The sequence below is a fragment of the Periplaneta americana genome, chromosome 2, assembly GCF_040183065.1.
Source record: "Periplaneta americana isolate PAMFEO1 chromosome 2, P.americana_PAMFEO1_priV1, whole genome shotgun sequence".
Lineage (NCBI taxonomy): Eukaryota > Metazoa > Arthropoda > Insecta > Blattodea > Blattidae > Periplaneta > Periplaneta americana.
The window spans coordinates 67492404-67505745 of NC_091118.1; the positions used below are offsets into that span (position 1 = coordinate 67492404).

The 13342-nt window shown below is 36.2% G+C and overlaps 1 protein-coding gene across 3 annotated transcripts in view; it reads right to left on the minus strand.

Annotated features, from left to right (window-relative positions):
- scat (VPS54 subunit of GARP complex scat) overlaps positions 1-13342 on the minus strand; it is a 181425-nt gene that overhangs the window by 122302 nt on the left and 45781 nt on the right. For all 3 annotated transcript variants that reach the window (XM_069817917.1, XM_069817916.1, XM_069817915.1), the window contains exon 2: positions 556-826. In XM_069817917.1, the coding sequence (XP_069674018.1) occupies positions 556-826 (271 nt within the window). The remainder of the gene's footprint in view (positions 1-555; positions 827-13342) is intronic.

Genomic DNA, 13342 nt, shown 5'->3' on the forward strand with positions numbered 1-13342 from the left:
AAATCTTCTCTCAACACAATTCCAGAATTTTTTAGCAGTTTTTTGTTTGTATACAAATTTCCTATCGTTTCCTGTAGCTGCAGAATTTCACTATTATTGGTCGGAGTCGTTCGTCGCCGTTGGTATTGGCCCAGGTCGTCGATCTTTAACTCCCTCTCCTCCAGAGACGACTTCGGACTCTGAATAACTGCGAAGTTGTCTTCAATAGTTTTCTTGAGTTCCAGTACAATCCCTCCTTGAATTATGTTGGCAAGACATTCCAACACGCTCGCGTCCTGCAATGCCTCGATTACGGCGCGTTTCATATCTTCAGCTTTTTTTGTCATTCTAATATTTAGAATGTACAGATTTATAGATTTGAAACTATATAATTAAATGTTAAATGTTTACACTTAAGCTTACGCACAGATACAGTAAAACACCTTCGAATAACGCAGAAGACTCAAGAGCGTTGTTTGTGTCGTTGCCTACTATCCGCCATCTTGTAACTTCTTATATATGAGACCAAAACAGATCTATTTAGGTCTAGTTCATGAAGGATAAAGAAGATAGTACCTGTTTGCCACGGTTGGGGTCGTTGAGCACGGCGGCGAGGTTCTGCGACGCGCTGTACACGGACCATGGCTGCCCGTCAGCCACGACGCTGGGCTGGTCGCTCATCAGCTTCCTGGCGGACTGCTTCGGGAACACGTGGTGCTTGTACACATGCTCCTCGTAGTCCTCGTCGCTCACGCCCTCCACGGGCAGCGAGGAGCACACGCCGTTGTATCCGTAGCGACACACGTACGACCCACCTTCTCTGGTGCAGTGCCTGTCGCGGAGATGCCTGCAAACACATCGTCTTCACCATTATCACCAATACCTTTCTTCTGGCAACTCGTTATACGTTTAGAATGAAATAAAGATTGTCGGAATATATGCAAATAAATGCGAGTTTTCAAAGAGTCAGGATATATACACAAAGCAAACTTAATACCATAAGTTTCTTTCCGCTTGCAGCTGCGAGTAAATAATATACAAGGTGTAAGGGGTACATAAGAAATTTACATTTGAAATTGTACATAAGAATAGATAGGCCTACTCGAAATGAGCATATGCTCGTGCTCGGGTACAGTCCAGTACAGTCTACATAAATTTTACAGACATCAATAATAGTGTTTATAATAGAAATAATAGTAACAACAAGAATAATAATAATAATAATAATAATAGAATGACCGTTACGGAGATAATACAAAGATAGTAATGCAAATTAAATAATAATAAAATTAAAAATAATAATAATAATAAAACAAAAATATTAACAATAATAAAATACTGTAGATACTATGACTGGTAAAATAAAATAATAAAACCACTAGCGAGAGTTAACACAACTTAAATAAGCATGTAATAACCAGAAAAAAAAATAACGAACTCGAAAATCAACAAAAAAGTTCGTCGTATCGCAGACGACAGCAACCGCCGTATTGACACTGTGATGCATTACTGGTAGTAGGGGGGAGCCGAAGGTCTACATCCTGACGTTCTCTTCGAATCTTCTCATACAACCATGGGAAGTTAATGCTGAAAAACCAAATGTCTACGAGTCAAACTATTCATTATTACTAGAATAAATACAAATAATACTGAAATATATTAGTCAAGTTTCAGTTATAGATCTCTCCTTTTGTGCAAGAGGTATCACATCAAAATATTTTATGAATGGCGGGGAAAATATAAATTTCAATAACTCTCTAGTGAGAGAGATAGTGACAAGTACAATCAAGTGTATCTGTGGCGATGCTAAGAAATCATTTATTGGAGATATACACTGTTATTAATTAAGAAAATGATCTCTTTATATTTATTACAATGTTTTATCTTATAGGTTACATGCATCAGATAAATACAATACATATTAGTAACATATAATGCTAGTAACACTTAAAATAATAATAAAATTTAACAAATATCATACACACATTTTCACTTTATTTTTAAACTTAAGAATGTGTAAATTGCTTAGGTCTGGATTATTTTTCAATACTGAATTCTATAGTCTTGGTCCATAATTCCTACTGTGTCTTAATCCAGCTGTAGTGTGGCATTTAGGTTCTGCCAAAAGAGCTGGGACATTTCTTCCGGTGTTATGTATATGTTTTTCAGTTATAAAATTCATTTGATTTTTGTGAAAATAAATTAGTAATGTATGTTTATATATTTGCTCAATTTTTAGTACTTGAAATTCAGAATAAATAAATTGTGTCGGATAAGCACGTGGTTTATGCAGACAAATTTTGATGATACGTTTTTGTAATAATATTAATGGAGTTAGGATAGTCTTTGTCACTTCACCCCATCCTATTATTCCATATTGAATGACTGATTGAAACAAGGCTAGATAAACAACACGAAGAACATAGATAGGCATATACGCACGTATAAGTGCCATTATTTTAACTGACAATTCTTCATGTCATAAGGAAGAAAAATTGTCCTCACAATTGTTTTCTAATTGCAATATTTAACGAATTATTAAAGTTTACAATTTGCCTCACGCGTTGCAGAATGGGAAGGGGGGGGGGAGTTTACAGGTAGACTACACGGTACAGCTCAAGCGGGGCAGACATACCAGTACAAAACAGATGTTCTCTTCTAATGCAGGGGCAGACCAGGCCAACTGTTGTTTACATAAAACGCGCAGCAAATACAAACTTTCAATCTCATTAATAGAACATTATGGTAAATTTCCACTTTATCAATATTGCTCCAATTCTTATTGTACGTTTAAAAAATAAACACTAATCGTTTACTGCACAAAATCACACGAACGTTTTTTTCTAGTGCAAAATTTTAATCTCTCCCGCTTCCGTAAAGTAGTAACATTTTAAAGAAACTTGAAGTTTGCAGTTTGTCATATTTGATGACATGACACTGGACGAAAAACCACTTCTTACAGATAAACCATTCATAATTGGTTGTCTAAGTTCAGTTTATTTTCGTATTAATACGAACTCCTTAAATTAATTTGAAAATTGTACATGCCGATTTATATCAGCTCTTCCACGTGTTCACCGTCGTTCTGAAGGCAGGCATCACATCTTCTAGTCCAGTTGTTGCGGACACGTTCAAAACTCCTAGTTTCTAATAATCGTTGAGAAACTGTTATAAAAGTTCACCGACTAGGTAACCTTCTTTGCGGAAAACATTCCCGGTACATCAGCTTGTCTCACTTGAATTACGACGACTTTCTCCATAAATTAATAACGTATGATATTTCTAACTGTGAATGATATTGTAAGTTGTTTATTGAATACCCTGTACTGAACTGTCATCCGCTCGGCAGTAGAGCTACGGACAGGGAGATTGAACTCAGCTGACTCGTAGTTACGCCTGTGCAGAGTACTGCCTGCTGAACATGTTTCCACGTCTCTCACACCAGAATATCAACAAATTTAAGCATGCATTTTTATTTAATTTTACGAAAACGTAATAGAACACACAAATATGTATTTAAACTAATATTAACTCTTTGCTAGATATACCTACTGATGTAATTGTTTTCGTAATTTTACTAACGATATAAACAGTATAACGCAAATAAAATAAGGAGTTTTGACCCTATGTTGCATGGACATTTTTTGATCCTGTAGACCGTCCCCGACGACTGTTAAAAGGACGACACTTATACCCCTTACACCCTGTATAATATACTGAACTGTATCTCTATTTCATATTGATACTACAGGCCAGGGGTGTTCAATCTTATGAATACTGCGGGCCAATCTTAAAAAAAATGTTCTTTTGGAGGGCCACAGACATCCTCCAATAATAAATAATTTACATAAATGTCTTACTAATTAGTGATTAGGGTGATTACTGTAATTTATAGTAATTAATAGACTAATACAAGTCTGTTCAAATATTCTTTTAAATTTTAAGTTTGAAAGTTTACTTTCGGGCCGCAGCAAACATAGTGGCGGGACGCGGGTTGTGCACGCTGTTATAGGCTTACCTATTTTATAGGGATTGCTCGAAATGGCGCACGTCTGCAGGTACACATTTCTAATAATATAATTTAAATACATTTATATTCTTTCGCTCAAATTCTATGTCCGTTATTCTCGTAATTTTTGTCCTGACATTTTCTTTTTAAGTTCATCTATAGCGAGTTATTCTGTAAACTGTATTGTGAAACAGAACTACGTCTTTCTCCGTATTAGATTAGGAGTAATTCGGGAATTGACCGTTATGTAAAAATAACTCCTCGGCGTCAGAAATGGGAAGACAAGCAGAACAAGGCGAAGACAAGGAGAACAAAGGGAATACAAGAACTACAAGGAAAATGCAAGGACAAAGGAGAACAAGGGGACTACAAGGAGACCAAAGAAGAACAAGGGGAATATAATGAGAACAAGGGGTATACAATGCGAACATAAGAAATACAAAGAGTATTTCTCCGCATTAGACAGGGAGTAATTCGAAAATTGACTGTCACGTAAAAATACAACTCCTTCTCAGCGTCGAAAACGGGAGTACAAGCAGAACAAGGCGAAGACAAGGGCAACAAGGAGAATACAAGGAGCACAAAGAGAATGCAAGGAAAAGGGGAAGACAAGGAGAACAAGGGGACTACAAGGAGACCAAAGAAGAACAAGGAGAATACACTGAGAATATGGGGAATACAAAGAGAACATGGGGAATACAAGGAAAAAGGAGAATATAAGAAGAAAAAGAGAAACACAAAGAGAAAGAGAGAAATACAAGGAGAACAAGGGGAACACAACAAGAACAAAGGGAGAACATGGGGAATGAAAGGATGAAAGAGGAATGAAAGGAGAACTTGGAGAATACAAGGAGAAAAGGGGAATAAAATGAGAAAAAGAAGAATACAGGAACAAGGGTAATACAAGGAGAACAAGACATTGTAAGGACAAAATACGAGGAGAACAAAGGTAATACAAGGAGAACAAGGATAGAGAAGAAGGTGGAAATATGGGCTAGGAGTGGTAATATGGGCTACCTCGTTTTTTACTATATATGTTGTTGTTACCTAGCGAAAAGCTCTAAAAATACATCTCGTGTCCATCAGTCTGCGTGCACAAAGACACAAACCAGTTGTCTTTGTGATGTGGATGTGATGTGTCCTTTGTGCTTTTCATCAATTTCAAGTGTTTGCTGGTATGTAGTTTCAATTTTATTGACAAATATATTTCGTGTTTAAAATTCAAGCTTGATGTGTTGCACTGATTAAGAATAGATCAATCACATAGCATAAGAGTAATATTTATTTAGAACAACAATTGCCATACATAATCTTACAAACCTTCATGAGTCGATGCTGCTAATATATCCTACCTCTGTGTGTCAAATATGGAATAGACAGCCCATATTATCAGCACATTAACACGTCCCATATTTTCACTATACCGTGATTTGCGTTATTTGTTATAGAATATTGCCATTGATGTCACATAGGTTTCCTACTTATGTTTCTTTGTTTTTTTTTCCAATTTTATTTTCAAATTTTTGTGGCAGCCCATATTTAGACCCCACTGCCTAGGCCTATAGAGGACCAGTTCGTCTTTCTTTCAAAAAATAATTATATGCAAATATCTATTGCAACTATTGACGTTTAGGACTAAAAAATTGTATATGAATAATTACTTCGTATGCCAATAAAGATTTCCAAGTAATATGCCACACCATTTTCCATTATTATGAGGAAAACAACAACATATTTCCACCTTCTCCTCTAATATGAGAAAACGAATAATACTAGGAGAAGAACGAGGGAATACAAGGAGAACATGGGGAATATATGGAGAACAAGGTGAAGACAATGAAAACAAGTTTTGCATTTGTCGATAGATCACATCCGCAAGTAGTTCCACGTAAAAATATGGAGCATAGTAATTCCAACCATTATAACAAGTAAAGTCTTTTAGGCTCTATAGGTTATTTAAAATCGAAATTGATGATAGTGAGATGAGACCGTGTATACACCAAGCTATTAACTGGCATTCACCTTAGGTTGTGGAAAACCTCGAGAAAAAAACCCAAGCAGGTAATCAGTCCAAGCGGGAATCGAACTCACGGCCGAGCGCAGCTCCGGATCAGCAGGCAAACACGTTTGCCGACTCAGCTAGGCCTGTGTCAACTTAACAGCAGAACTCCAAAATTTAAGAAGGAAAAATTCATTGTAAGGTTTAAAATTAAATTAATCTTGATCTGTTTAAAAAATCCGTTGTGAGGATGTTCAGACTGATTACTGGCCACGATTGCCTCACGATTTCATCGAATTGGTTTATTAACTTCCCATAAATGCTTTATTATGCTCGAAGAAAGATGATATGAACGTGGAACATCTGGTAAACTGTGAATCTCTTGAGACTTTTGTAAATCTTACGTTCAAATATTGGGAAGCAAGAAAGAAGATTACTTCACTGTTACATACTGAGCATTAGATACACACACAAACCTTACACATATACATACCGTAAAGTGGGGCGACTTTGAACACCGAGGTGACTTTGAACAGTAATTTAGCGCCTTTCTAAATTAAATGCTGTACCCTATTGCGAAAAAAAACTAAACTAGTTTACTGATAACAAACAGTTCTTTTCGCAATTGGGTACAGCTTTAGAAAGGCGCTAAATTACTGTTCAAAGTCACCTCGGCGTTCAAAGTCACCCCACTCTACGGTACTCGTATTTGCCTCTCCAATTCTCCCAAGGTCATTTTTGGAGCAGACTATAGCCTATAGGCGACCAGAACAAAACATATTGACAGGAAAAAGGTTGTTATAAAAACAGAATAGGACAGTTTTTGTTATATAAGCCATCAACATTAACAAGCAGTACGACCTTGTCGCAATGCTTTATATGATTTCAAAACATTTATGATTGGAGAGTCATAATGCATAATTTTTATCTTACTCGTTTACAGATCTAAAATGTGCGCTGTAGAACAAATTATTACCCCATAAATGGGATGAGGAGGGAAAGGAACTGTCCATCCTACCCCATTATCTCCTGGTCTAGTTGCCTCATGAGTGATCCCCCAAAGTAATTTATTATGTCTGGCGGAATTTTGAAGACGTGATTCGCTGAAGCATTTGTTTCAAACGTAGGCCTATAGTCCGGGTCAGCTTACTTCATACTCAAAGGGTGAAACCTAACCATTTTCCCCCCATTACTACATATGCTAGTGGATTGTGGTGATTTTCTAGTTTGCAGGTTGAATTATCTTCGAATTTCGATACTGACAAATACTACAAATGGTAGTGATTTTGTAACTGGTATGTTGGCAGCTGAGACAAATATCGACAATATTTATCGGTACTGGAGTTCCATAAAATTAAAATTGTACTAGATTTCTGAGCCGGTTACTGGAAGCTAGTCAAATTTGAACATACTAATAATTAATTAATATCAGTATTAATATTAATACATAATAGTTATTTTATGTGTTGCGTTGTGATTATAATTCAAGACTATATACAGTCAGGTAAGTTTTCGGAGTTAGTACTAATAATTTCTTAAGATCAAACAAAATATATTTTTAGGTTAGGTCTCGTCAGTCAATTGTTTAGTCAAACCAATGAATTTCGTATTGCCAGACAAAATACTTGACATGTTGATCCCTTTCTCGTATAGTTTGTGTTGTGGTTATAATTCAAAACTATAGTCAGGTAAGTTTTCGGAGTTAGTACTAATAATTTCATACGGTCAAACAAAATTCATTTTTAGGTTATGTCTCGTGACCAAAGAATTTCGTACTGCCAGGCAAAATACAGTAAAACCCCGATTATCCGTCACCCTATTAACCGATTGGTGGATTATCCGTCTGTCTTTCTCGCTCGCAGAAAAAAATATGAAATATTGTACATTATATTAGTACGAATTTTTTATACAGAGTGTTTTTTATAAACCTTTACCCTTACGCATTATGGCCTACTCTTCGAGTGCCGTACTGTTTATCTTCTAGGCAAAATGTCTTCTACAAGTGTCAAAAGAAAACATGTTGTACTACAGAAAAAAGTGCAAGTAATTGAGTGGTTTGGGAAAAGAGAAAAATGTGGTTCATCTCACATCACAATACGAGATATGAATTAGAACTGTAAGCGATTTAGGCGAATGAAAATTAAAATATAAACTGTATAAAATTTGTAAATCTACAACATGAGACTTGTACTATTCCTATCTTTCCAGAGACAGTCGTTATAAGTTTTCTTGGCCTTAAAAACCCGTCGTTGAAAACCAGACATAAGTACAATAAATAATGTTTGTGCGAGGTCGTGCGTATTTGCTTGCTTTCCGCACAAAACCAATACGCGGTAAGTGTGAAATACCACATTCAGTATTCCCAACGTAACACACATAACAATTTCCCTCTTCTTACCGCTTAAGCCCCATATTCATTTTTACTGCTTTAGGCTTTTAACATATTATTTTTAGAGACGTTTAACATAGTAATAATTATAAATTGGAAACTTACCACTGCAATTTCACCTAAATTGCACTGTTAATTATTGTTTTTAAATATTTGCAAAAATTAAGTAAACTCTACAACACCACAAAAGTTACTGCATTTATAATGCAAGTAACATTAAGGAAGCCGTGAAAAAATCAACAAGATTCCAGATGCCGATGTTATTACTGCAATATGTTATATAAATAATATTGTTAAAATATTAAAATGAAAAATAAATCATTACATAACCTTACTGTTTGTTTTAAGTTCGCACTTATAGACTGGGGGGGGGGGGGACAGACGTATATCACGGCCTGCTGGAATATAGTAAACACAGGAAACATTTTATAGCAACAATGTTGAAGATAGATATTTTAGTTTTTAAAAGTTGCCGTCATTGAACAGAAACCAAGATGGAGATTTCATTGCAACTAATTAGAAATTCCTCTTTCAGGTATGTAACTACTACGTTTCGCTTTTTCAATCTTTTCCTCGAACATGAAAACATCAACATACCGCTCTTGTAACGCATATTACTATTTAATAACTGACTTATCGGAAAATCAAACACGGTATTGTAAAAAAAAAAAAAAAAAAAGACTTAAATTAGTGAACTTCTGATCCACTACCTAGCGTATTAAAAGAAAAGATCACGGAGGAAATTACGAAAATATTATGTACTTAGTTTATGAAAACATTTTATGGTAGGGATTATTCGTTTTTTCGATTAACCGTTCACTCCACCCCCTTCATTACCACGGATAATAGAGGTTCTACTGTACTTGGCATGTTGATCCCTTTCATGTATAGTTTGCCTATGAAAATTTGTTACAAATTATTGAATTATTTAGAATAACCTTCCAGCATAAAGTACGATAAGTAAATAAGTCATTTAGTATGTAGGATCGTGTGATATCTGGTAACAGTTGGCAACACTGACAAGACGGCAATATTTGCTGTTTAGGAACTGCCAGTGGCGGCTCCTGCGTTTTTCTTAAGAGGAGGAAAGAAGTTAACAGCACGAAATGACACCTTCTTGAATGAAACATGCCACAAATTAGCCTACATGCATACATGTAAGACCAGGTTGTGTTGGGGTTGGCCTTCCCTTCTATTTTTGTAAACTGAGTTTCCTAAATTTTTCAAAATATATTACGTTTTCTCTTCCATTCATTGTTGAATAATTGCACAAATAGCAATTACAAGGAAATTAACAACCTCGCAGCATTTTTAGAGTACACTACAGCATTACACGTGTTGGAAGAGACTAGCTACTAACACGTAACCGGAACCGTTTTACGGAAATGGGAATGGGAAATAATCTGAGAAAAGTGAGAACACTGCACCCACCTACGTGATCTGTGTTGCCACATGTACATTTTACAATTTCAGTATCACATGCTTTTGAAGAATGTCAGTTCTTGTAAAGTCATACTACCATTATTGTTCAAAGCTGCCGGTGGACGACTAATTTTTTATGTTAAAAATAATGTAGTTTGGAGTACCTACTTTCAATTTCAAATATATTTGTACAAAATTGCCAACTTAGCTGTTGCCCTGTCTAGTACACAATGAATGGAAGTGAATTTCGGGAGGCCAAAAAGATCTGTGATACTAACGTAGAACTACTTCCTCTTTGTTTTATATAAACCCGACTTCAACTTCCAAATATCCTTCAAAGTTTCAAACCATGAATAGTAGCCTATATAAAGTGCAATGATTAATATTTTTGATTTATAATTAAAACAAAGTTTATATGGTGTCTTTCATAGCATTGCGTTAAAACTGTTTTTAATGTGCCTCCTCCTAGATGTGTTATAGTCTGGTTGAATGAACATCGTTAGATGGCAGCGGTAGCGAGCTTGCTGCACGACCAGTCGGTTTCTATTTCCCGCCCATAACTGATTCAGAGGAGGATCTCCTCCCTATCCGTTCATTTACTTGCTTTAAAACTCTGCTTCCTTCTCTGGCCGCTAGTGCGCTGTTGTCTATGTTTGTTAACTGCAGTAAAGGAGGAAAGGATTGGCTTTCCTCCACACAAACAATCTCGCATCTTTCTCATAGTTTTTTTAGCAGCATATGAGCGCACGTCGTTTAAAACTCGATCAACCGAGGTTTGCTTATAGCTGTAAACTTAAAAATTATCGAATCTTCCTCGAATTTCAAGGCACATATTTTATTTGGCATTTACTTTCAAAGGAAGAAAAATGTGAGGAGGACGTTCCTCCCTTCCCTCCCGCGAAGAACCGCCACTGGGACCTGCTCTTATGTGACTCTCACTATACGTGCAGTCGATGCGAATATTTATGCTCAACAGCTAGAACGAGTACATGAAGTTCTGAGAAAGAGGTATCCGGCAATAGTAAATGGAAATATAATTACATTGCAAAAGGACATTGCGAGACTCCTTACCGCTCGAACAACCACGGAAAAAATCCAGGAATTGGAAGGAATCGAACTGCTGCCACACCCGATATATAGCCCTAATCTTGTGCCTTCAGATTACCATCTGTTTCGATCCATGACCCACTTCCTGTGCGAAAGAAATTTCCAAAACTTGGAAGCCGTTGAAATGGGTATCACCGAATTTTTCGCATCAAAAAGCAGAGACTAGTACCGTCGTGGGATAACAAACCTCGCTGAAAGGTGGCTCATGACTATAGAATCTAATGACCTTTACTTTGAAGATTGGATTAATTTCTATTCAAAACACAATCCAACTATAATTTTATTCCAAAATCGATTTACTTTACAGGGATGGTTCGATCGGCAGGGAGCAAGAAACCGTGGATAGAATTAATGTTGGGAAGAATCGAAATACTCTGTAATCAAATACATTAATTATGAAACAAAACTTTACGAGAACTTCATTAATGCTAGGGTGATACTTCATTTTTAAATTCGAATGATTAGTACTCAGTATAATTACAATCAGATCGATGTCCTATGTTCTCAATTACGTATGTGCTGTATTTCTTGCGTAATTTCTTCCGAGTAGTTCATCCCCTACCAAGATTTTTAGGACATATTTTTCAGAATTTCATTTTCTTCGCGTAATTTCCCCTCTTACTTTAAACAAAATTGGACCCTATTTCCCTTCATGAGCTTTTTTCGTGAAAATGTCAAGTATCGAAAAAATCAGCGGAAACTCAACGTCTTTATTCATCCCTTCTATCGTTTGGGCAAAAAAAAAAAGGGGGGGGGGAGATTTTTAAAATAGTGAAATGAAACTTTAGATATTGTATTGAATTAACTTTTATGACATGAAAATATAGAATTTAGCATAAGTTACCATTTGCATGTAACCACTACTTTTTGAAAATTACATCCTTCAAATGCCCTCAACCAACATGCATACATTCTTGTAATGACTCTTTGAAGTTTCTCATTACACTTTGCAACATTTGAGCCGTTCAGAGCAGAAATGGTGTAAGTCAAAACTGGGTAATGAGGTTTAAAGTAAAAATTCTATAAAATACAGCGCAAAGTAGCAATTAATATGTCCTTCGTGTTATCGACTGACTACTAACAGTTTAAATAAAGTGAATATTAATTGCTACTTTGCGCTCTATTTTACAGAATGTTTACTTTAACCCTCATTACCCATTTTTGACTTACACCACTTCTGCTTCGAACGGCTCATTTCGACTGTGATGTTTGAAATTTCTTCACGAATTGCTGACTTCTGTTTTCAATGTTTCGAGGTTTGTTTGCGCATACCTTACTTTTTAGCTAGGCCTACCCCCATAAAAAGAAATCGTATGCACTTAAACCTGAGGATCGTGCAGGCCAGGGAATGTCTCAATTTCTCGATATGACATGATTTTCAAACAAATTTCGCATTTCCGTCATAAAGATGGCTGCAGGGTTGCACCGTCTTGCTGAAACCAAGTGGATCTGTTGATACGAAAATTTCTTCTTCTCAATTGACCATTTACAAAATTTTAAATCATTATGATTATCACATAACGAGCTGTATCAACAATCTGCGTACGACCACTGGGAGTTTTTTCTTTGCCTGGAGGTTTCTTCTTTAGTGCTGAACCTGTTTTTTTTTAATTGCGAACCCAGGTTTTAATCGCATGTGAAGAGGGCACAAGACCATGACGACAGAGTTGAAAGAGGCGACGAAACTCTCTACGAGCAGCTTCTGCGCATTGACTATTTAGATCAGTGGTCATCAGCACTCGCTGAAATCGGTAAAGGGTAAGCGGAGCAACGTGATATGCCCCATCGTGCAGCAGGAAGAGGTAGAGAGCATACCCGCCAGCAGCCACGGGATGCACCGTAAGTGCAGTCTCTTCTCCGCGGGTAAGAGACGCTAGTCCGAGGGTACAGTGTGCTGATGACCGCCGATTTAGATAAGAGATTACAACAAATCCTTGTTGTAATCTGTCCAGTCCAATGCTCTAAGTTTAATAAATTGCAACATTCAGGCTAAACAATGACAATGAATCTAAGTATGCTAAAATCATCATTGTACTACCAACAACAAAATTAAAATCTCCCGTTTTTTATCCACATTGTATAACGAAAAAGTCTACGACTCCTCTGACGAGAAGGAAACGATTTGGATTTGTTGTCTGTTAAAAGTAGTGCAGTGTAAAATACATGTACAGTAGCCTACGTTTATTTTCTATATGTAATTGACTAATTAATTCTTATATGAATATTTTACGCGCGAAGTTTAACACCATGATCTGAAATTGGTCAAGGTCAGCTACCTGCCTTAGAACTGACATACGGCGGTACAAAGAAAATCAGCAAAATTTTCAATAATTACTGAAATAGTACCTATATAATATTTATAGCTATTTAGTATTAGACATTAATTTCATTGGTACATGAACTATTTAATGTTATTTTTGACCAGATTATTCTCGAG